A 25,540-nucleotide genomic window follows, 5' to 3' on the forward strand; every position below is an offset into this window, starting at 1 on the left:
GAAAAGGAGAAATCATCTGAGCCTATTAATTGATCCAAGTAAAAATCATCTTATCCATCCACGTCCTCCACAGAAATGCTTTCCTTCCAATTCTTAAATATGGATTTCCCCATATAGTCAATTTTGCATGAGAGAATGGATCAAAATATAATTCATGTGATATGATGTGCCACATCTCTCTGACAGGCAAAATTGTAAGAGGGGGGTTACTTGTTCTGAAATGGCAAGAACCAAATGCTATCCATTTGGGAAGAGGTTCTAACCATAATTTTTCCAGAACTGACCATGGTAGCAGTTCTGAGGGAGCAGAAGGAGTAAAAAAAACTTCGTACAAGCCAATAGGTAAGCCCGATGGTACAAAGCTAGGTCTGGAAAACCAAACCCAGCTTCTTTAATTGGAAGCTGCATCTTTTTAAAAGACATTCAAGGTGGGGAAGAACCCCAGAAGAATTACAAAACAAAGCTTTACATTGTTGAAAGTATTTGCCAGGTATAAGTAAAGGAATGAGGTATGCGGTTCATCTTAAGTGTGTTGACTTTACCCCACAGACTCAACTTTCATGGTGCCCATCTTTCTATATCTTGTGTAATTTCACTAATCAGTTTATTTAAGTTTATTCTGATCCATTGAGATATATCTCTTGGAATCAGTATTCCCAGATATGTATTAAATCAGGGCACCTAATAGGAAATAGATATTGATCTTGCTAAGCTGGTTTTTAATTGTTTCAATCTCATGAAAACCACCCAGAGAGCTTCTGCTATGAGGTTTTAAGGAAATCATCATCATCATCATCATTATCATCATCATCATCATCATCATCATCTGAATAGGGGCCAATTATTTTCATATTGTTCATAAATGATCTGGAATTAAGGAGTGAGCAGTGAAGTGTCCAGGCTTGCCAATGATATCAAATTATTTAGGGTGGTGAGGGATAAAAAAGTTGGGTTGTGAGTAGCTCTAAAAGTATGGTAACCATATGAAAAGGAGGACAGGGCTCCGGTATCTTTAACGGTTGCATAGAAAAGGGAATTTCAGCAGGAGTCATTTGTATGACTGAACAAGGAAGTGATCTTGGGATCGTGGTTGACAGCTCAGTGAAAATATTGATCGACCCAGTGTGTGGCTGCTTTAAAAAAAAAGCAAACTCCATATTTCACAGAATTAGGAAAGGAATTGTGAATAAAACTGCAGAGATCATACAATCTATGATGCAGCCGACACTGCCCCAACAAAAACACAAGAGTACACTTCTGAAGTCCCATAGTCTCCAGCAAAATTCTTCTAACATTCTTGCTTCTGGGGAAAAAGAATTAATACAGGGATCTGAACACTGGAACATTCTTAAAGCAATTGAAACATGCTGATAAAATATTCCGAGTAATTGGAGAGGTTAGAATTGTCAGTCACAAAACTTCACCTTCTCCTCACCCTCACTGCCCTCCCCCAATCTGTTCCTTCTATCGTGGACTTGGGCCAAAATGTATCAAATTTTGCAGACACACTAGCTATATCTTTGTGTCCCTCTGAATCAGTATCAATTCATCCTACTTCAGAGGAGCCCCACTTTGACTTGGACACATACACACAGACACCCTACCTGTGGAATCTTGTAGAAACCCAAGAGATCTTCCATACGAGAAGAAGTTACAGAACCAAGTCCCCCAATGACAGCGATCAGCTTTTTCTGGGTGTCACATGTGTAGTTGGGGACAAATCGATGTGATTTGAAGAGCAAGTCCAGAGTGGTACGATAGGTGATCCTTTCATCATAGTAGCTGTCATAGATGTGGAACCCAAGTGTGTCATTGGGCAAGATCAGGGGATCCTGGTTGATCTCCTTCACAGCAAATGCCAAGGCCAGGGCGTGCTGGTAGAATTTTGTCACCATGCTGCCGACAGAGTTAATTTTCAACTTCAAAAGGACATTCTACAATGCCTGAAATAATTCTATTGTAATACCAATAATTTCTGTCTCTACCTGATTTATCATTATTATTATTCTGCCAAGTAAAGAGAGAGACAGAGAGAGATAAAATTTGATCAATATTTTCAGAGCACTACCAGAATTGAATGGAATTTACCAGAATCATTTCGCCCTGCAAGAACCTGTAGGTGCAGATCATTGCTATTTGGCAGAATGTAATTAAATTTATCAGAGTGCTACCCTGTTATGGGAGAATTAAGTCTTCCAAATTTCAGATGAATGAATAGATACACATGAATAGGTGCAATACCAGTAATTCCTATCTCTAACTGATTTAGATTGTATGACGTTATCATCATCATCATCAAAGTTTATTATTAATTTTTTTTATCTAGTAAACACTTCTATAGACCAAATACAATTTATTGTGTATCAGAATGAAAACCTTTAGATCTAGGGATGTTTTGAAGGGCTTGACCTTCAGGCCAGATTCCTGGGCATGTCGACCATGCTCCTTCCCACCAATACATCCCAGAGATTGGCAGGTGATGATTGCAAATAAATAAACAAAACAAAATTATAAATCCACAGTTATTTGTGATCCATGGGGGAAGAGAACACGCACTTACTCTATAATATTAAACACCTTTAGAGAAGGGTGATCCTTGAAGAATTCTTCACTGAACACGTAATTCATTTGGGAAGTCATCCCGCCAATAAGGAGGCCACCTGGCTGAAACCACTCATGAGGAATAGAGAAGGAATCACTTGTAGGGCATTTCAAACTATGTACTTTGCAGGTGATGGCAGGCAGCTGAAACAAGGTCAGCAATATCCTCAGCATCTGGGTAACAAAACCTCTCCGTAGACCAATTCTCCAATTATCATCCAGGTGAGCTCCCTGACTTAACAAGTCACATTGGTTGGGGGGGGGAGAGAGAGATGGAGGGGGTGTCAGAAACATCAGACAGATCTTTTTCTGTTTCTCGCCTCTATTCCCATCTCTTTTAGGCACTAGGGTTTACTCATAACCATTTTCAGGCTTTTTTGTTTATTGCTCCTTCTGGGAAACCCTTGGAGCTTTGTCCAGGTGAGCAAATTACTGTGATTTGAATAACGCCAAGGAGTAACAATTAGTTATTCAGAGGTTTTGCCTTCATTGTGTCTATTCATAGCAAGCGTATTCCTCCCTCCTCCCATGTCTGGACTCCAGTCATGTCTGCTCCTTGTGATGCAATAAATGGCAAGTGGTTGAACTATTCCCATAGGAAGCAAACAGTTGGGCTCAGCGATGATTGGGATGCAGAACTTTACTGGATCCTGAAATCAGGCCTTTTGTGACAATGGCCGTGTCTACACCAGCCATTCATTCGGGGATTATATCAAAGTTGTCCCTACCGGGCCACAAGACATTTACCTACTACCAAGGTGATCCCAGGGTGACCACCCAGTTATTCAGGAATATTGCTGACTGGATTTGTAGCAGCTTAACCGGCTCCCTCACTACAATCCTAAAGTCCGCAGCTGCTTTGACACCCAACCTTTGCAAAGCTCTTGCTGTTTAGTGTGAGTTCCTGAGACAGCAAACAGCCAATCCACTGTCATCACCGAGTGTTTCTTTTTTTCTTCTTTTTTTACACAAACCAATCAATGTGCAGGACCACTTTGTGACCACATGGAGAGTGTTCAACCTGTTCTTCATGGGGTTGCCCTCCCTCTGAAGGAGCAGGTTCATAGCTTGGGGGTTCTCCTAGAACCATGTCTATCACTTGAAGCCCAGGTGGCCTCAGTGGCATGGAGTGCCTTCTACCAACTTCGGTTGGTGGCCAAGCTACACCCCTATTTGGACAAGGATAACCTAGCTTCAGTTGTCCACGCACTTCGTAACCTCCAAATTAGATTACTGCAATGCACTCTACGTGGGGCTGCCTTTGAAGATGGTTCGGAAGCTGCAGCTTGTGCAAAATGCAGCATCCGGATTGATTACCGGAACCAGAAGTTTGAACATATAAGACCATTTCTGGCCCGCTTGCATTGGCTGCCTATACATTTCCAAGCCCAATTCAAAGTGCTGGTTTTAACCTATAAAGCCTTTCATGGCTTGGGACCATCATACCTGATGGAACGCCTCTCCCAACATGAACCTACCTGTACACTACCCTCAACGTCTAAGTGCCCACTCCGAAAGAAGCTTGGAGGAAGGCAACAAGGGAGAGGGCCTTTTCAGTGGTGGTCCCCCAATTTTGGAATAATCTCCCTGAAGAGGTTCGCCTGGCACCAACATTGTTACCTTTTCAGTGGCAGCTCAAGACTTTTCTCTTCTCCCAGACAGTTAACAACATATTATGAGTTTTTAACGTACCCCAAAATAGTTGTTTTAAATGGATATTGTGGCTTTTATGCTTTTGTTGGTTTTAAATTTTTATATATTTGTTTTTAATGCTCACTGTTTTTAACTTTTGTAAACCACCAAGAGAGCTTCAGCAATATCCTGTTTGGTCTAGATGAGGCCATTGTAAAGAAATGTGAACATAAGTACAGGAAATAGAATTATGACAAAATGCTGAATAGATGTCTACCCATTGAACAGAAATATGAAACAAAATGTTGAAATAGCAGTGAGGCAGAGTTTATTGAGAGTGTTGTCTTGACTTTTTAAGAAACCCAAATCCCCGAAGGGTGCAAAATACATAATCCATTAGAATATAGGAAATTTCATACATATGTATCTAGTTAACAAAGTAATAGGGGGGGAAACCACACAGTTCATTTTTGCATTGTGAACCTCTTGCCAAATTCTTGCTCTTTGATAATGCTACTCCACCTATGAACATACTTCAATTCTGTTGGAGAACCAGCAGCACCTCGATGGGAATTATGTAGGTAATCAAACAGATCATTTAATACTTCCGTCTCATTAGTTGTACTCTGTCATTCAACTCAGGTCTCAGAAGGATAATGTAGCACTTAGGGGAAAAGATGCAAACCAATAATCCAGCACTGGAGCACAAGATGGAGAAGATCTCCACAGCCACCATGTATTTTCCTCTTGTGCTCAAGTAAGTTGGAATGAAGGAGATCCACACACTACAGAACACCAACATGCTGAAAGTAATGAACTTGGCTTCATTGAAACTGTCAGGTAACTTTCGGGCCAAGAAAGCCACAATGAAGCTGGTGATGGCCAAGAGGCCCATGTAGCCAAAGACACAATAAAACAGGACAACTGACCCTTCATTACATTGGAGAATGATTTCTTCAATTCCTGACTGCATGTCTACATCAGGGAATGGAGGAAAGGATGCCAGCCACACGATGCAAATGGTTGCTTGAGAAAGAGAGCAAGAAAGGACAAGAAAGTTGGCCAATCCTTTTCCTACCCACTTTCTCATGTTGGATCCTGGCCTGGTAGCCACGAAAGCTACAACCACAGTGATGGTTTTGGCCAACACAGAAGAAACAGCCACTGAAAAGATGAGGCCAAAAGTTGGTTGTCGGAGAAGGCAGGTGACTCTTCCTGGTTGGCCAAGGAATAGCAAAGAAGAGATGAAAGAAAGCAGGAGGGAGATGAGGAGAGTGTAAGTGAGGTCTCGGTTGTTGGCTTTGACGATGGGGGTGTCACTGTGCATAATAAAAGTTCCAAGCACCCAGGCTGTGATCAGAGAGAATAAAATAGCAACCAAAGTTAAACTGACCCCTAAAGATTCTTCATAAGATAGAAACGTAATAGCCTTAGGAATGCATTGAACTTGGTTCTTGCTTGCATATTGATGATCTGGACATTTGAAACAGTCATCCACATCTAAAAAATGGAAAGAGTCCCCATATTAGTATCACTTCAACTTATGGACCAGTCTCACCTTTCCTCCCAATCAGATCTTGTTGTGTATGCTAAGTTCAGCCATCTGGTTCCAAACATATGGATTACCATGTGAAAATGCATTTTAATATTCCTTCCATTATACTTATACTTACCACTACTGTTCAGGCTTGAGAGTATATTTCTTGGGTCCCAAAGAGCCACAGTGTCTGTGTGCCTCCAGTATCACAAAAATAAAAAATGTGGCTTTATTGTAGACTAGCCAATATGCTCGGTGTTGCTTGGATCCATGAATAATGTTTCTAACATTTATTTGATGAAGAATAAATAATATTTTTTCTACAACTTATTCATCTTTAGGTTCGTTGCTTCTTTTTAGTTTGGTTGACTTAGGGCCTTGCTAGACGAGGCCTTAGCGCGCTTTGTGGGCCGGTTTCCCTGCTGTGCGTCCAGATGACGCACAGGGGAATCCGGCACCAGGCCGCACTGAGGCCTCCTTTAACGCGCCATAAGCAAAGTCGCTTATGGCGCGCCTTTTTCACAGCCCCGGCCTCAGGCTGGGGCTGAGAAACGTCTAGGAAGGTCCGTGGCTTTTTGCGGCTACTCGCTTACTCGTGAGTAGCCACGAAAAGCCACGGATCTGGCACAGCGCTCATACGAGCGCTGTGCCCATCGTGCCGGGGGGGTGATCCAGGGGGGAGATGGGGGAGGGAAGGCCGGACCGGCAGGAGAGGGGATGGCGGAGGGCGACGAATGGGAGACAGAGAGGGAGGACGGGGGCGACGAACAGGAGACGGCGAGGGAGGACGGGGGCGACGAACAGGAGATGGCGAGGGAGGATGGGGGCGATGAACGGGAGACGGCGAGGGAGGACGGGGCGACGAACAGGAGACGGCGAGGGAGGACGGGGGGGTGATGAACAGGAGACGGCGAGGGAGGACGGGGGTGATGAACAGGAGACAGCGAGGGAGGACAGGGGGCGACGAACGGGAAACGGCGAGGGAGGACGGGGGGTGACGAACGGGAGATGGCGATGGAGGACGGATGGGGGGGGTTAACTAAAAAAAACCTTACCTTCTCCGGAGTCTTCGGGCCGCACGTGGCCCCTTTAAACTAAAAAAAAAAAAGGCGGACGCTGCAGGGCTTGCGTCATCCCTGCGCGTCCGGCGTCTGGAAGCTGAGGCGGCACGCGCTAACGTTCGCACGCCGTGGCCCCGCCTCCCTGCCGGCTTATCCCGGCAGGTCTAGCAAAGCCCTTAGTAAATTGTTTTGTTAGAATAAATTGGAAATTGTGGAAATAAGAAATGTATTTTAAATCAGAGTTTCATGATAAACAAAAAAAAGTTTTATCTGAAATGCTAACACTTCCCATCATGCCTTGACTGGAGCAGCTGTCTAAAAACTTCAAAAACAATCAGGACACACAACACCCTTTCTACCAGCTGAAAAAGAAGCAAACCTTAGAATATGTTTTCAAAGTATACCCAGTATTGCCCAGATATCTAAATAACCTATAGTAAGGAAGTGGATCTCAGTGGATGCAGGGAACTGTTGTATGCATGTGCTCTAAAGTTCTTATTATGAAATAAAGGAAAGCACCCAGAACATAGAATACTTTACTATATGATATCTACATTCAACAGATTTTGGCAAGGCCACTGGTGACTTGTGCCTTTTATGTGATATTCCTGTGCCCTGAAGACACACCCTGGCACCTTTTAATTTTACTCTTTTTTTAGTTAAATAGTCAAGCCACCACCTGATGGTGCTGGTGGCATTATGCCACTGCTATGGAGCCACATAGCGGATAAAGCAATTTTCAATATGTTCTGCTCAAGAAATTTGATTTATGGATTGTAGGGTGACCACATGAAAAGGAGGACAGGGCTCCTGTATCTTTAAGAGTTGTATTGAAAAGGGAATTTCAGGAGGTGTCATTTGTATATATGGAGAACCTGGTGAAATTCCTTCTTCATCATAACAGTTAAAGCTGCAGGTGCCCTGCCCTCTTTTAAGTCTGGTCACTCTAGTATAGCTCCTGCACCTTTAACTGTTGTGATGAAGAGGGGATTTCACCAGGTTCTCCATATATACAAATGACACCTCCTGAAATTCCCTTTTCAATACAACTGTTAAAGATACAGGAGCCCTGTCCTCCTTTTCATATGGTCACCCTAATGGATTGCCCTGAAGGAATAATAGCAGTTTATACTGGTCATGGACCATGAGTCATAGTTTGGTGGCAAGAGAAGACTCATGAGAGTACCCTAAGATGTATGTAGATATATGTCTGCCTGGTGCACACATCTTACTGTGCAGCCTGGTACTAAGCCTCTGAGTTAACATTAAAACAAATTGAATTCATTTCTTTTCCCCCCATCTCTTAGCCTCATGACACCCCTGCAAGGTAAGCTGGTCCTAGCCCTGTGAGGTAACTTTAAAACAAATTCAATTAGCTTAGTTCATGTCTCCAGGCACTCTCCCTTCAGGCCCAGGATGGCGATCGACTTCCAGATGATGGCTGCCAAAGCCTGATAAATCTTCCCTCCCACCTGGGAGTTGTAGGCATAAGCCTAAGTCCCTGAATAACATGTTACTCTTTGAACACTGTCTGAGACGTGGTGTGGAGAGCCGGCCATCTTAGTTGTGGCACCCTGCTTATGGATTTCTTTTTCCCTGGCAGGCTTGCCTAGTGACTGCATTTATGGCTTTTCAGTTCCAAGTGATATCATCATCTTCATCCAAAGCCTGCACTGAAGCCCCCTACCTTCCCCCCTTTATCGGCTCTGTTTCTGGGCATGCACAGAGTGCCTCCCCTTCCTCTCTCCTTCTTAAGGGCAAAGCCTATGCACTTGCTTCCCCCAGATTCTGAGAAAACAGTGATATCAGGTCAGGGTGCCTTTGAGCATGTCCAGAGTTTGGCCTCTGAAAGACATGCTGTTGTATCTAGTTATGATTTAAAAAAACACACATGGCAGGACGAACCACAAATGGATGCAGCTCATTTATGCGGGTTGTTTCCTTTTATGTGGAATTGGGTTGACTGCTCAAGACTGACTTTAGGAATCACAATGGCCACCAAAGGCCAGTAAATCTGGCCTCCCACCCAAGGCATGCTGGGAGTTGTAGGCATAAACCTAGGTTTTTATTAAATTCCTTAAAAATACTTCAAACCCCAAAATTCATGTTTTTAGAATTTTTCTGATCCATGTACATGAAGACCTGTCTCGGTGAAAAGTATTAAGGCAGTACCACACGTGGAAGTGGGTAAACACTTCCGGACATACACAACACACACATACTTTCCGCTTTATAGATAGAGATCATACTTCAGGATGTTCATGGAAACCTGTTTCCCTTTTACTGTATATCTCTACCCCACGACGAGTGAGATTTGCCAAAGCCAAGCAGAGACGGTGTTGGAGCACAGAGAAATACCTACATTGCACTGAACATGTATTCACCCTATATGTACACTCGTTCCAATGGTCATTTTGATCCATCACTCCTTTCTCCAACATCCTAGTTAGCAGCAGTACATTTTTGAGCAATTATTCAAGAAATTTATTTTTACCACAGTTTGTTAATCAAGGAGCTTCAATACAGAAACAGCTGTATAAAGATCACACTATTCTGTCACATGTTCATTATTGATAATGAATGGTTTTTGAAGGGCCTCTCTATGAACTTATGTAGACTCCATTACATGTGAATCACTGTGGAAACATAGAGATCAATAAACTGTGTTCAGTGCACTGAAATTATACATGCATTGAACATTATGTTTTCACATATACGAGGGAATTTGGAGAAATCCCTTTAGGGGTGAAGATTGATGGTTTTTCCTATGCTCTCTCCCCAAGTCTTCAGTACTGTGTGGTACTGCCTTGTCTCTAAGTCCCTGCACCCCCGGAAGGCTGAGGATCAGGTAGGATGAACAACGTGCCATTTCTACATGCTGAGCTCTAATCCAAAGTATCAGTATGAGGAACTCTCACCTGGTATATCAGGTATACATTAAAGTGTGACACCTCCAGGACATGCAAATTCAATTCCCATCACCTAATCACTAACTTAATCAAGCAGCAGAAGGTACCTCCCGAATTGGGCAATCCAAAGTCTCGAGGAGGAAATAATTCCATACATCAGACATTGCAACTACAGATAAGCACATTAACACTGACTATTGAACCTAAAAGAGAACATTAGTTGTAATAGCACAGTTCTCAGAAAATGGAGCAGTTTTCCAACGGGTAATCTGGCGGTGAGGAGAGACACCCTCCAAAAGTCAGAGTGGAGACTCAGCGGAGCTCCACCCCAAATTTCAGAGATAAGCAGACACCCTCTGCACACCTTTACTATGTCAAAATATCTTCACTGAAATTAAACATTCTTTTGTGGAGAGTTTACCTGCCAAGACTGCATATCTTGAAAGTCAACCATTTGACCATTTTACTCTGCGGCTTGATCTGGATGAGATCATGGCATGCAAAGCATAATCCACAACACAGAGAGCATCACAGATTTCGTAACTGGGTCTAGTCAAGACCATCTCGGACTGAGGCCCAGCAAGATGCTCCAGCCTCTCCTCTCCAGGACACATTCCATCCACCTTTCTCACCACCCCTGGATCAGGGAATAAACGGTCAAATGCTTACTCCCAGAAGTACCTGAGAAATAATTCTCCTTGAGTCCAGGAAGACTTCAACCCTTCTCTCCAGGATCATCAAGGTCGTGATTGAAACCTGAGTTGCATGTGCTTACCACGAGAAAATAGAGAAAGATACCACGCACCACTCCACCCTGTGTGCTTTAACTGAGGTTTTGTCTGGCCCTCAATAAAAGTCCCAGTCAAAACTGAATGACTTGGGGTGGGGGTGGAGAGTACCATTTAACCTACCGATTTTGTCTGAAATCTTCCCCTCAGGGCATGGAACACAACCATAGCAGCAAAACGGCTCCCCTTCCCTTTTTTTCTTCTCATTCCCTGGCTGGCAGTATGGACTGCAGAGAGAAAGTGGAACCACCTATGCAGATAAATGAAAGCAGTTATGTTAGGAGAAATGTACACATTTGGGTTTGTGTCATTCCATTTCTCAAAACACAACTATGGTAAACATTGAGAGGAATGTGGCGATGTCATGTTGCATCGAGGTGGGAGGGTTCCCCAAGCCTACTACGCAATCCATACCTGGTTAAAACTTGTGTGCCACACAATAAGACCCTCATTAAAGATGAATTGTTTTCCTTCAGGAACACTGAGATCCACCCTTCCAACTTTTACTCTCTCGAAGGAGTTGTTTGGAAATGTGACCAAGTTCATGATGTCAAAACCACCTATCATTTCTCGTTCATAATTAAAGGACACTGTTTCTCCAGCTGAGTTGTTAAATGAAATACCTTGAAGAAATGAGTGGAGCTTATTGAAAGAGAAAAGGGTGCAAAGAGAATTATGTGGTAAATAAAACACATTTAATCTTTCTTTATTGGTGTTGTTCATGTAGCTTCATCTGACAAAACATCACTCTGAAAATCAGGGCCAAAATTATTATCCCAGTTCAATCATATGAAGAAAGGTAAACCCACAACACATCAGTGAGTATACAACTTCATTTGTCAGTTAAACTAGGAGAAGACACCTAGATGAATTTTGGCTATGTATTTATCTCTTTACTGAATTAAACCATTCTTTTGTGGAGAAATTACCTGCCAAGGCTGCATATGTTGAGGGTCAAGTATTTTACCCATCACTGTTGCTCTGCGGTTGGATCTGAATGAGATCAGGGCATGCAAAGCATGAGCCACAGCATAGACAGCATTATAGATGCTGTAGCTGTGGCCAGTCATTGGGATCTCAAACTGAGGCCCAGGAAGATTTTCCAGCTTCTCCTCTCCAGTACACATCCCGTCAACCTTTTTTTTCATTCCTGGATTTGGGAATGAACAGCCAAATGCTTGTTCCCAGAAGTCCTTGAGAAATCCATCTCCTTGAGTCCGATAAGGTTTTATCATGTGCAGAAAGTCTCTGAATTCAAGAAGGTCTGTTGCGTGAATTGTAAAAGAAAGGGCACCTTGGAACATCTCAAGATCCCAATCCCTTTGAAAGCCTGTTAATATAAAATCCATCTGGGTTGTAGTAATCCACACCTTTCTCAATGATGAGTTTTCCTGATTTGCAGGATCTCTTACTAACATAAGAGTTCTCAGCCATGCAATTGTCAAAGATTCTCCATAGATGATAACTGTAGTGACATTATTATTTGTGAATGATATCGAAACTTTTGAAATCATTTCCAAAAGTTCACCGAATTTATCCAGACGGGCTAATTGTGAGATTACTCGTGTGAAAGCTAAACAGATTCCATTTTTTGAGAGCAATGACTCCAGAGCCTGTGAGAAATATTCACCACTGTTATTATCTACAGCAAGGATCCCAACCCATGTCCATCCAAAATGTTGAAGTATCCAGATTAGTCCAGCATACTGGATGTTATCATTTGGGACCATTCGGTAAATGGAAGTGGTCTGTATTGTGTTACTCCACTCTGGGACACTTGAGCTGTATGTGAGCTAAATGGAGATGTTTTAGAGATGAGTTTGAATAAGTCAAGTCTCAATGTGTACATGCTCATTGATGCAATTGGCATTTGTTAAAGTCTTAAGACATGGGGCTCATCAACACCAAGCAGAATATACCATTATAAAAGCAGCGTGAAAATGGTATTTAAATGGCAGCTGCCACAGTATTGCTTTATAGCAGTATTGAAGTGCATCGACAACTGTTGGGGCCCGTTGACACATACCATAAACCGCTTGCATACCACTTTCAAAGTGTTATTTCCTGCTTGGCGTAGATGTGTCATGGGCTCCAACAGTTCTCAGTGCACTTCAGTACCACTATAAAGCAGTAGTGTGTTTCCTGCCTTTTATATACTGCTTTCATACCGCTTTCACAATGGAATACCCTGCTTGGTGTAGATGAGCCCACATTCTTGAAAATGATAAATACTCATCGTCTGAGCCTATTAATTAATCCAAAGTTAAAAATAAAAATCTTATCCATTCTTGTCCCCCACAGAAATGCTTTCTCCAATTCTTAAATTTGGATTTCCCCATGTAGTCAATTTTGAATGAGAGAATGGATCAAACTATAATTCATGTGATATGATGTGCCACATCTCTCTGGCAGCCAAAATTGTAAGAAGGGGGTTACTTATTCTGATATGGCAAGAACCAAATGCTATCCATTTGGGAAGAGGTTCTAACCATAATTTTTCCAGAACTGACCATGGTAGCAGTTCTGAGGGAGCAGAAGGAGTAAAAAAAACTTCATACAAGCCAATAGGTAAGCCCGATGGTACAAAGCTAGGTCTGAAAAACCAAACCCAGCTTCTTTAATTGGAAGCTGCATCTTTTTAAAAGACATTCAAGGTGGGGAAGAACCCCAGAAGAATTACAAAACAAAGCTTTACATTGTTGAAAGTATTTGCCAGGTATAAGTAAAGGAATGAGGTATACAGTTCATCTTAAGTGTGTTGACTTTACCCCACAGACTCAACTTTCATGGTGCCCATCTTTCTATATCTTGTGTAATTTCACTAAACAGTTTATTTAAGTTTATTCTAATCCATTGAGATATATCTCTTGGAATCAGTATTCACAGATATGTATTAAATCAGGGCACCTAATAAGAAATAGATATTGATCTTGCTAAGCTGATTTTTAATTGTTTCAATCTCATGAAAACCACCCAGAGAGCTTCTGCTATGAGGTTTTAAGGAAATCATCATCATCATCATCATCATCATCATCATCATCTGAATAGGGGCCAATTATTTTCATATTGTTCATAAATGATCTGGAATTAAAGAGTGAGCAGTGAAGTGTCCAGGCTTGCCAATGATATCAAATTATTTAGGGTGGTGAGGGATAAAAAAAGTTGAGTTGTGAGTAGCTCTAAAAGTATGGTGACCATATGAAAAGGAGGACAGGGCTCCTGTATCTTTAACAGTTGCATAGAAAAGGGAATTTCAGCAGGAGTCATTTGTATATATGAAGAACCTGGTGAAATTTCCTCTTCATCACCACAGTTAAAGCTGTAGGTGCCCTTCCCTCTTTTTAATCTGGTCACTCTAGTATAGCTCCTGCATCTTTAACTGTTGTGATGAAGAGTGTATTTCACCAGGTTTTCCATATATACAAATGAGACCTGCTGAAATTCCCTTTTGTATGCAACTGCTATTTATTTATTTATTTATTTAATTAATTACATTTATATACCGCCCCACAGCCGAAGCTCTCCGGGCGGTTTACAACAGTTAAAAATAGTAAACATTAAAAGTATACAATTTTTTTTTTAAAAAAAAGACTGCTTTAAAAAAAAGCAAACTCCATATTCCACAGAATTAGGAAAGGAATTGTGAATAAAACTGCAGAGATCATACAATCTATGATGCAGCCAACACTGCCCCAACCAAAACACAAGACTACACTACTGAAGTCCCATAGTCTCCAGCAAAATTCTTCTAACATTCTTGCTTCTGGGAAAAAGAATTAATACAGGGATCTGAACACTGGAACATTCTTAAAGCAATTGAAACATGCTGATAAAATATTCAGAGTAATTGGAGAGGTTAGAACTGTCAGTCACAAAACTACACCACCTCTTCTCCCTCACTGCCCTCCCCCAATCTGTTCCTTCTATCGTGGACTCTAGGCTGAAATGTATCAAATTTTGCAGACACACTAGCTCTATCTTTGTGTCCCTCTGAATCCATGAATCAGTTTCAATTCATCCTACTTCAGAGGAGCCCCACTTTGACTTGGACACACGCACACAGACACCCTACCTGTGGAATCTTGTAGAAACCCAAGAGATCTTCCATACGAGAAGAAGTTACAGAACCAAGTCCCCCAATGACAGCTATCAGCTTTTTCTGGGTGTCACATGTGTAGTTGGGGACAAATCGATGTGATTTGAAGAGCAGGTCCAGAGTGGTACGATAGGTGATCCTTTCATCATAGTAGCTGTCATAGATGTGGAACCCAAGTGTGTCATTGGGCAAGATCAGGGGATCCTGGTTGATCTCATTCACAGCAAATGCCAAGGCCAGGGCGTGCTGGTAGAATTTTGTCACCATGCTGCCAACAGAGTTAATTTTCACCTTCAAGAGGACATTCTACAATGCCTGAATTAATTCTACTGCAATACCAATAATTTCTGTCTCTATCTGATTTATTATTATTATTATTATTATTAATCTACCAAGTAATGAGAGAAACAGAGAGAGATAAAATTTGATCAATATTTTCAGAGCACTACCAGAATTGGATGGAATTTACCAGAATCATTTCGCCCTGCAAGAACCTGTAGGTGCAGCTCATTGCTATTTGGCAGAATGTAATTAAATTTGTCAGAGTGCTACCCTGTTATGGGAGAATTAAGTCTTCCAAATTTCAGATGAATGAATAGATACACATGAATAGGTGCAATACCAGTAATTCCTGTCTCTAACTGATTTAGATTGTATGACGTTATCATCGTCATTGTCATCATCATAGTTTATTATTGATTTTTTTTTATCTAGTAAACACTTCTATAGACCAAATACAATTTATTGTGTATCAGAATGAAAACCTTTAGATCTAGGGATGTTTTGAAGGGCTTGACCTTCAGGCCAGATTCCTGGGCACGTCAGGCCATGCTCCTTCCCACCAATACATCCCAGAGATTGGCAGGTGATGATTGCAAATAAATAAACAAAACGAAATAATATATAAATCCACAGTCATTTGCAATCCACGGGGGAAGAGAACACGCACTTACTCTATAATATCGAACACCTTTAGAGAAGGGTGATCCTTGAAAAATTGTTCACTGATCACGTAATTCATTTGGGAAGTCATCCCGCCAATAAGGAGGCCACCTGGCTGAAACCACTCATGAGGAATAGAGAAGGAATCACTTGTAGGGCATTTCATACTATGTACTTTGCAGGGGATGGCAGGCAGCTGAAACAAGGTCAGCAGTATCCACAGCATCCAGGTAACAAAACCTCTATGTAGATCGATTCTCCAATTCTCATCCAGGTGAGCTCCCTGACATAACAAGTCACATTGGTTGGGGGAGGAAGAGAGAGAGGGAAGGTTTACTTATAACTACTTTCAGGCTTGTTTGTTTCATGCTCAATACGACCTTGTGGGAAACCCTTGGAGCTTTGTCCAGGTGAGAAGATTACTGTGATTTGAATAATGCCAAGGAGTAACAATTAGTTATTCATTGCTTTTGTCTTCATTGTCTCTATTCACAGCAAGTGTATTGCTTCCTGCCCCCATTTCTGAACTCCAGTCATGTTTGCTCCTTGTGATGCAATAAATGGCAAGTAGTTGAACTATTCCCAAAGGGAGCAAACACCAAACAAGTAGTTGGGCTCAGCGATGATTGGGATGCAGAACTTTACTAGATCCTGAAATCAGGCCATTTGTGACAATGGCCGTGTCTACACCAGCCATTCTTTCAAGGATTATATTAAAGTTTTCCCTACTGAGCCACATGGCGTTTACCTACTCCCAAGGTGATCTCAGGGTGACCACTAAGTTGTTCAGGAATATTGCTGACTGGATTTGTAGCAGGTTTTTGTTGGGTTGTGTTTATACTCTTTCCTCACCCGAGAGGAAGGAGTCAGTGGATTCAAGGTTACTCCCTCACGCTGCTGTAAAGATAAGTTCTTACACCAAGTAGGTTAAAAGGAGTATAGCTTTACTTTTTCAGTATTGGCAATAGAACAACATACAATTCATTTCATTGCATATTCAGATTGCATTCTTCTTCCTTTCTTCTGAGAACTTTTAAACAATCTTTCCTACCAGCAATTAGTCTCTGGGAATTTCAGTTTTCAGACCTTTTGCTTTGAAGCTTTCCTCCTGTGCCAGCCAAACAAGTGGTATCAGCAACCTTCCTTCCAACTCCTTTTCTGCATCAATGTTCCTTTCATCAATTCTTTTCTTCCTTCCGACCCCTTCCTTCCAACTGTTTAAGACACTCCTTTTTTAAACTGTTAGCAAACTGACATCAATTAACTCAGGTGTTTCTTGCCTTCATTACGACACCTGCCTAATTTGCTGCTGCTTTTCTCTACTTTCAATCTTTAACTACACCCATTCTTTGTAAAATATACATTTGATTATTTAAACAATTTCAAAATATCAACAGTTTTCTGGCTCCCTCGCTACAATCCTGAAGTACGCAGCTGATGTGACACACAAACACCCTTTGCAAAGCTCTTGCTGTTTAGTGTGAGTTCCTGACATAGCAAACAGCCAATCCGCTGTCATCGCTGAGTGTTTCTTTTTTTTACACAAACCTATCAATGTGCAGGACAACATTCTGACTGGATGCAGGGTGTTCAACCTGTTTTGGATGGGGTTGCCCTCCCTCTGAAGGAGCAGGTTCATAGCTTGGGGGTTCTCCTAGAACCATGTCTGTCACTTGAAGCCCAGGTGGCCTCTGTGGCACGGAGTGTCTTCTACCAGCTTCAGTTGGTGACCCAACTACGCCCCTATCTGGACAGGGATAACCTGGCTTCAGTTGTCTACGCTCTGGTAACCTCCAAATTAGATTACTGAAATGTGCTCTAGGTGGGGCTGCCTTTGAAGATGGCTCAGAAGCTGCAGCTTATGCAAAATGCAGCAGCCAGATTGATAACCAAAACCAGAAAGTTCGGACATATAAGACCGACTCTGGCCCACTTGCATTGGCTGCCTATATGTTTCCGAGCCCAATTCAAGGTGCTGGTTTTGACCGATAAAGCCCTACATGGCTTGGGACTGCAATACCTGATGGAACGCCTCTCCCAACATAAGCCTACCCGTACACTACCCTCAACATCGAAGGTCCTCCTCCGAGTGCCTACTCTGAAGGAAGCTCGGAGGAAGGCAACAAGGGAGAGGGTCTTTTCAGTGGTGGCCCCCCAATTTTGGAATGATTTCCCTGACGAGGCTCACCTTGCACCAACATTGTTATCTTTTCGGTGCCAGCTCAAGATTTTTCTCTTCTCCAGGCAGTTAACAACATATGTTGAGCTTTTAACTGACCCCAGAATAGTTGTTTTAAATTGATATTGTTGTTTTTATGTTTTTGTTGGTTTTAAATTTTTGTATATTTGTTTTTAATGCTCACTCTGACTTAACAAGTAGGCATGTGCTCCGCTCCGATTAGGAGGGGAGAAGCAGTAGCGGATTGGCCTGCTCCGCCTTACCCAGAGGTTAAGATTGATGGCTTTTCCTATGCTCTCTCCCCCAGTCTTCATTTCACTTCCCGCTGTGATGCCAACTCAATTTGCAGTGGTTTGGGCCGGTTCATGGATTTTCTGGGAATTTAGTGCATTTGAGTCAGGGGAGGTTCTGCAATTTGTGCAAATTTCTGAGCAATTTGGGCAAATTCCTGCCAAACTTGCACAATCACAGTGAATACACATGGTTTGCACATCTGTCTTGCAAAACTTCAGTCAGACTAGACACATGGTCTCTGTTTTATGGTAAGTAAAATGAATGGACCTATGAACATAGGTTAATATTTGTTGCTATTGTTATTCTTTAACGAATCCAGATTGACTTTGCTGAAATGTAAAGCTTTTAAATTTCAAAAGGAAACTATGAAGTAGCCATTATACAGCAAGCGAAGTGTCACGTACGCGAGAGTGTCTCCTTGGCGTCTCCTTGTATCTGTCTTATCTAACAAAACAAGAGCCTCGGCTCCAGTGCAAGTTAGCTTACAGTAGAGCAAGGGATTGTTTAACAAGATTAGCTATGCTCCGACGTTACGTTCTGATTGGTTAATGCTGCTACTGGGCACTGCCCCTTGCGGGCTTCAAATGCTGTACTGAATTCCCTGTTTCTCTGTCTGACTGCTCGCCTTTCAAGAGACTCAGATCTTGATTATAATCCATAAAGCACTTTTGAACCCTCTGTCGCTGGAAGTGTGGAGTCATGCTTAGGGGCTGATTGGATCTCATCCCTACGGTGAAGAACCATTTATCTAACACTATTATCCATTCACATCCATTGATTCTGTTATTGAGGAGCTCATCATTACTGTATTTTTAGTACAAGTTAAAGGAAGCCAGATTCCAGCTGGACATCAGGAAAAACTTCCTGACTGTTAGAGCAGTGCGACAATGGAATCCGTTACCTAGGGAGGTTGTGGGCTCTCCCACACTAGAGGCCTTCAAGAGGCAGCTGGACAAGCATCTGTCGGGGATGCTTTAGGGTGGATTCCTGCATTGAGCAGGGGGTTGGACTCGATGGCCTTGTAGGCCCCTTCCAACTCTGCTATTCTATGATTCTATGATTCTACTGCCCTAGTGCCTTGTCTCTAAGTCCCTGCATCCCCGGAAGGCTGAGGATCAGGTAGGATGAACAACATGCCATTTCTACATGCTGAGCTCTAATCCAATGTATCAGCATGAGGAACTCTCACCTGGTATTCCAGGTATACATTAAAGTAAATGCAAACTCAATTCCAATCACCAAATCACTAACTTAATCAAGCAGCTGAAGGTACCTTCCGAATTGGGCAATCCAAAGTCCTGAGGAGGAAATAATTCCATACATCAGGCATTGCTACAACAGATAAGCACATTAACAGTGACTGTTGAACCTAAAAGAGAACATTAGTTATAATAGCACAGTTCTCAGAAAACGGAGGTGGCCCAGTTGTGTCCCTATCTGGACAAGGATAATCTGGCTTCAGTTGTCTATGCTCTAGTAACCTACAGGTTAGATTACTGCAATGCACTCTATGTGGGGCTGCCGTTTGTACAAATTGTGGTTGCTAGATTGATCATGGGGACTAGAAGGTTTGAACAGATAATTCTGACTCTGGTCCACTTGCATTGGCTGCCTGTATGGGCTCATCTACACCAAGCAGAATATTCCACTATGAAAGTGGTATGATATATAAAAGGCAGGAGCCACACTACTGCTTTATGGCAGTATTGAAGTGCATTGAGTGTTATATCCTGCATGGTGTAGATGTGTCATGGGCCCCAACAGTGTTCTCTTTTCCCAGGCATTTAGAAATATGGTTTGAGCTTTACTGATCCCGGTTATGTTTTAGGTTCGGCTGACAGCTTAAAGTTTTTTAGAGTTGTGGTTTTGTGTGTGTGTGTGTGTGTGTTGCATGTTCTTTATTGTTTTTAATGTTGTATGTCATTTTAATTGTTTTATTCTCATTTAAACCACCCAGAGAGCTTTGGCTATGGGATGGTACAGAAAATAAATCTTCATCATCATTGTCACCATCATCTGTAGAGGGGCCATGTTTTTCAACTCATTCATAAATTATCTGGAATTAGATCTGAACTATTTTGTGGGAGATAAACTAAGCAATGAGCCACATTGAAGTACGAACATTGTTTTTCCCTTGCTTTTAGCTCTTTACTTTGTTTTTACTCAGTGTTAAATTTCTAAGACTATTTATTATTATCTTATATTTTGTATTTTCATACATTGTTGTAAACCACCTACAGAACATCATCTATGGGGCAGTATAGAAATCCAATAAAAGCAATAAATAAATAAATAGAAAATGACATTGCTATCTGAGTTATTGAGTGGTGTAACCATTATGTTTTTACCATTGGAGCTAAGAAGCTGATCTGTATAACCTGATATTATTATTATTATTATTATTATTATTATTATTATTATTATTATTATTATTATTATATAATATAAAAGACACTGTTACTAGTGTTTCTGTACAAGCTTTCAAATATGGAGCAACATGGCAGGCCTCAACAAACCCTTTACCTTCCCAACCACAAAATGCAGGAAAAGAAAAACCAAAATCATTCATTTATTACTTTTCCTTATTATTTGAGCCCTGCTGTTCAACTCTGGCCTCAGCAAAATGATGAAGCATTTAGGGAAAAAGATACAAGCCAGTAACCCAGCACTAGACAATAGGATGCAGAAGATCTCCACAGCCACCACGCCTTTTCCTCGTGAGCTAAGGTACGCTGGAACAAAGGAGACCCACACACTACAAAACACCAACATACTGAAGGTAATCAACTTGGCTTCATTAAAACTATCTGGTAATTTCCGGGTGACGAATGCCACAATGAAGCTGATGATGGCTAAGAGGCCCATGTAGCTCAGGACACAGTAAAACATGGCAATGGAGCCTTCATTACATTGGATAATGATTTCTTCAGTTCCTGAGTGCAGGTCGAACTGAGGGAATGGAGGAAAGGTTGAAAGCCACACAATACAAATATTGGTTTGAATAAGGGAACACCAAATGAGAATGGAATAAGTCAGTCTTTTCCCCACCCATTTCTTCTTTCTAGACCCTGGCTTTGTGGCTAGGAATGCTAGAGTCACAATGCTGCTTTTTGCCAAGACACAAGAAACGGCCACTGAGAAGATGATGCCAAAAGTTGGTTGTCGGAGAGGACAAGTCACTTTCCCAGGTTGGCCAAGAAATAGTAGAGAAGAGAGGAAACAGAGCAGGAGGGAGATGAGGAGGATGTAGGTGAGGTCCCGGTTATTGGCTTTGACTATGGGGGTACCTTTGTGCTTAATAAAAATTCCTAACACCGAAGCTGTGATCATGGATAATGAAACAGCAACAAAGGCTAAAGTGATCCCTAAAAGTTCGTCATAAGAGAGAAATGTGACATTTTTCTGGATGCATCTATCTCTGCTCTGGCTTGGATATTGATCTTCTGGGCATGTGAAGCAATCATCCATATCTATCAGATAGAAAGAGATCAAATGTCAGTGCCAATTCAAGTGTCACAAACTGGCCGCTTTCACTTTGTCTTCCATTGGGAGACATATGAATAGACTTCAAACAAGTATGTTTAACTCTCCATCCTATCTAAATCTCTTTGCCATCATTCCATCTTTGTGAACCACCCAGAGAGCTTCAGCTATTGGGTGGTATAGAAATGCAATAAATAAATAAATAAATCTTGTGTGACCTCTCCCTCCATTCCCATTCCACTGCTGTCTCAATGGTGTTAACCACTTGAGCTGCTTACACAACTTAAATGCTTTTCTTTAATGGATATTTCTTTTAAAAAAAATTAACCAAAGCTTTATATTAATCAATCTTTCCATATTTTCAAGTCAAATACATACTTTTTATCTAAGCCTTGGTTTGTGCTTTTTAGCTAATTTCTCTCCCATCTAGTCACATAGTCAGACCCACTCACATCGTGTACCATGACTGTACAGATGTCAGTATTGTACAGGATTACACCTGCATGTATGTGTGTGCATATAACTATAGATATGTGGCAAGAATTCTTATAACTATGAACACATGAATAAATGGGTTCATTCATTCATTTCCCACATTTAAAAATATATATATGCTTAACCTGGCTAGCAAAATTATGTGCAAACCATGACAAACACCACTTGTAAATGGTCATCTGACAACAGCATGCCTGGTTGCGGGGGGGAATGGAACAATACATAACCTGCATACCTGTCTCATTTGAAATTTTTCCTTTGGGACATGGAACACAATCATAACAGCAAAACATTTCCCCTTCCTTCACTTTCTTCTGATTTCCAAGATGGCAGTATTCATTACATAAAGAAATGGGGACAACCTATCCAGAGACAAGAAATGTGTTTAAATAGGAGAATAAGGTTGCAGATGTGTTTCCAAGCAGGATGGAAAAGAAACGCATTGTTCCCTTCCTAGCACCTGATAAGCCCTGTGAGCTGGAGGAGGAACCAGAGTGCTGGGGAAAGTGTGAAAGCAGGCAGCAAAGCAGACAGGGAGTTATAGAATCGTAGGATCATACAATAGCAGAGTAGGAAGGAGCCTATAAGGCCATTGAGTCCAACGGCCTGCTCAATGCAGGAGGTTGGACTCGTTGACCTTATAGGCCTCTTTCAACTCTACTGGTGGCAACCCTAATGGCACTTTTCCCAAGGCCTGCACAAACCTGGCAGTGCCACTTGTTTTAGGTACACCAACCTTATTTTCAAATCTGATAAGTCATCTTGCAGTCAGGCCAGGCAGCAAAGGAAATGCTATGCTTTCAACTGACCCATCTGATAAAATCCTTCATGAAAAGTCAAAAATATGCACCTGGTTAAAACCGCTGTGCCACAGAATCATCTCTTCATTAATTATTAATTCCTTCCCTACAGGAGCACTGGGATCCACCCTTCCAACTTTCACTCTCTGGAAGGATTTGTTCGGAAATGTGACCAGATTTGTGATGTCAAATCCACCTTCAATTTCTCTTCTGTCATTAAAGGACACTGTTTCTCCAGCTGAGTTGTTAAATGAAATTCCTTGAAGAAATGGGTGCAGCTAATTGAAAGAGAAGAAGCATACAGAGCTTGAAGAGAGGAAAATAATTTGGGGGATAACAATATAATAGAGACTTTGGGCTCATCTACACCAAGCAGGATATTCTATTATGAAAGTGGTATGAAAGCGGTACATAAAAGGCAGGAGCCACACTACTGCTTGATAGCGGTATTGAAGTGCATTGACAACTGTTGGGGCCCATTGACAAATTGCATATACCATTTTCATACCACTCTCATAGTGTTATATCCTGCTTGTTGTAGATGTGTCATGGGCCCAACAGTTGTCAATGCACTTCAGCACCACTATAAAGCAGTAGTGTGGCTCCTGCCTTTTCTATACCGCCTTCATATCACTTTCATAGTGGAATATCCTGCTTGGTGTTGATGAGCTCTTTGTTTTACCTTACTTATATTGTTTATGGCCTAATCTACACCAAGCAGGATATTGCACTATGAAAGTGACATGAAAGCAGTATATAAAAGGCAGGAGACACACTACTGTTTTATAGAGGTATTGAAGTGCACTGACAACTGTGGGACCCATTGACACATACCATATACCGCTTTCATGCTGCAATATCCTGTTTTGTGTGGCTCCTGCCTTATATGCCGCTTTCATAATGCAATATCCTCCTTGGCATAGATTAAGCCTATGGTCTGATCTACACCAAGCAGGATATTCCACTATGAAAGCAGTATGAAAGTGGTATATAAAAGGCAGGAGCCACACTACTGCTTTGTAGCAGTATTGAAGTGCACTATAGGATCTACACTACTGCCTTATATAGCAGTATTGAAGTGCACTGACAACTGTTGGGGCCCCTTGGAACATAGCATATACCACTTTCATAGTGCAATATCCTGCTTGGTGTAGAGTAGGCCTATGTCTCTCCATCAAACAAAGAGTAAGTCAGAACTTTGGAATTTAAAATTATTTTCAGGTTCCAGTTCAAGAAAGAAATGTAAACACAAAGAATTGTGCCCACAACTAAGATCTCTGCATCAGGTATTGGTGCAGAAAAAAATGCTGTTTGTAGTCTCACCTTGAACTAACATGCTCACAAAAAGAAAGAATGAAGTGTTGAGACACTACCTGCCAAGGCTCCATATCTTGAAAGTCAACCATTTTACTCCTTGCCATTGCTCTGTGCCTGGATCTAGATGAGAACATGGCATGCAAAGCATGAGCCACAGCATAGACTGCATTGTAGACACTGTAGCTGTGGCCAGTCATGAGCATCTCAAAATGAGTTGCAGGAAGACTCTCCAGCCTCTCCTCCATAGTACATGTCCTATCAACATTTTCCAGCCCCCCTGGATCAGGAAATGTACAGTCAAATGCTTGCTCCCAGAAGTCCTTGAGAAAGCCATCCCTCTTGGTCCAATAAGGCTTTAGCATATGAAGAAAGTCTCTGAAGGCTAGAAGATCCATTGAGTGAATGGTAAATGCTATGGCACCTTGGAATAACTCAAGATCCCATCCTTTCTGAGTGCCCAATAATGTGAAATCCATTTGGGTTGTCGTAATCCACACCTTTCTAAATTGTGACTTGTTCTTATTTTCAGGATCTCTGGGTAATATAAGTGTACTTATCCATGAAGTTGTCAAGGGTTTTCCATAGATGATAAATGTATTGACTTTATTATATGTGAATGTTATTGAAATTTTTGAGAGTGTATTAAATAGTTCAGAAAACTTGTCTATTTGGACTAGTTGTGGGATTGTTTGTGTGAAGGCTGAACAGATTCCATTCTGGGTAAGCAATGGCTTCAGAGACTGTAGGAAATATTCCCCACTGTTACTATCAACAGCAAGGATTCCAACCCATGTCCATCCAAAATGCTGAAGTAACTGGATAATCCCAGTGTATTGAAGGGCTTCATTTGGGACCATGTGGTAAAAGGACTTGATCTGTATCATGTTTCTCTCCTCTGGAGTAATTGAGCCATATGTGATCTAAATGGAAATCAAATATTTTGAAATTGATTAGAATGAATGGTGACCGTTTGCCATGATAGTCATGCCTTGCCGGGGGGCGGGGGGGATACTACAGCTTATAGTTTTTTGGAAAACAACAGCAACATCAAATAATTGTTTTGAAATTTGGCAGTGTAGGAGAAAGTTTTGAGAAAATTGTATAGATTCCCATATATTAATTTTGCATGTATGAGTTTTTATTTGTCCTTCATCTACAAAAAAAATAGCTCTAGAAATTTAATCTATTAAGTATAAAATTATTCCAAAATCCATGTTTTATTGGGCCAATTTAAATGGGAATGTACAATGTCACCAAATATTGATTGGTAACTTGGATCAATATAAAATGTGTCTTTTATTTATTATTTGGACACGTCTTGCTTTAATTCTGCCTTCTACTGAACTTTTCCAAATCACTCTGATTCTGTATTAGCTTTGGTATTCAGCTGAATCCAGTGCATACCC

General features: G+C 41.5%; 1 protein-coding gene across 1 annotated transcript; it reads right to left on the reverse strand.

Annotated features, from left to right (window-relative positions):
* Positions 1–4,831: 4,831 nt before the first annotated feature.
* Positions 4,832–15,657, reverse strand: LOC134405970 (vomeronasal type-2 receptor 26-like). The gene is made up of 4 exons (XM_063137203.1): positions 15,578–15,657; positions 14,601–14,892; positions 10,652–10,778; positions 4,832–5,733 (listed from the first exon to the last, which is right to left on the reverse strand). The coding sequence occupies exons 1-4, from the start codon at positions 15,655–15,657 to the stop codon at positions 4,832–4,834; spliced, it is 1,401 nt and encodes a 466-aa protein (XP_062993273.1).
* Positions 15,658–25,540: the final 9,883 nt, after the last annotated feature.

Source organism: Elgaria multicarinata, chromosome 11, assembly GCF_023053635.1.
Source record: "Elgaria multicarinata webbii isolate HBS135686 ecotype San Diego chromosome 11, rElgMul1.1.pri, whole genome shotgun sequence".
NCBI classification, from domain to species: Eukaryota; Metazoa; Chordata; class Lepidosauria; order Squamata; family Anguidae; genus Elgaria; species Elgaria multicarinata.

Coding starts and splice junctions, on each gene's coding strand:
- LOC134405970 (XM_063137203.1), bottom strand. CDS start 15,657: ATGACTTCCCAAATGAATTACGTGATCAGTGAACAATTTTTCAAGGAT. Junction 14,893..15,577: donor AAGGTGTTCGATATTATAGA/GTAAGTGCGTGT, acceptor CTCTGTTGGCAG/CATGGTGACAAAATTCTACC. Junction 5,734..10,651: donor GAAGATTTCAGACAAAATCG/GTAGGTTAAATG, acceptor TCCATTTTTTAG/ATGTGGATGACTGTTTCAAA.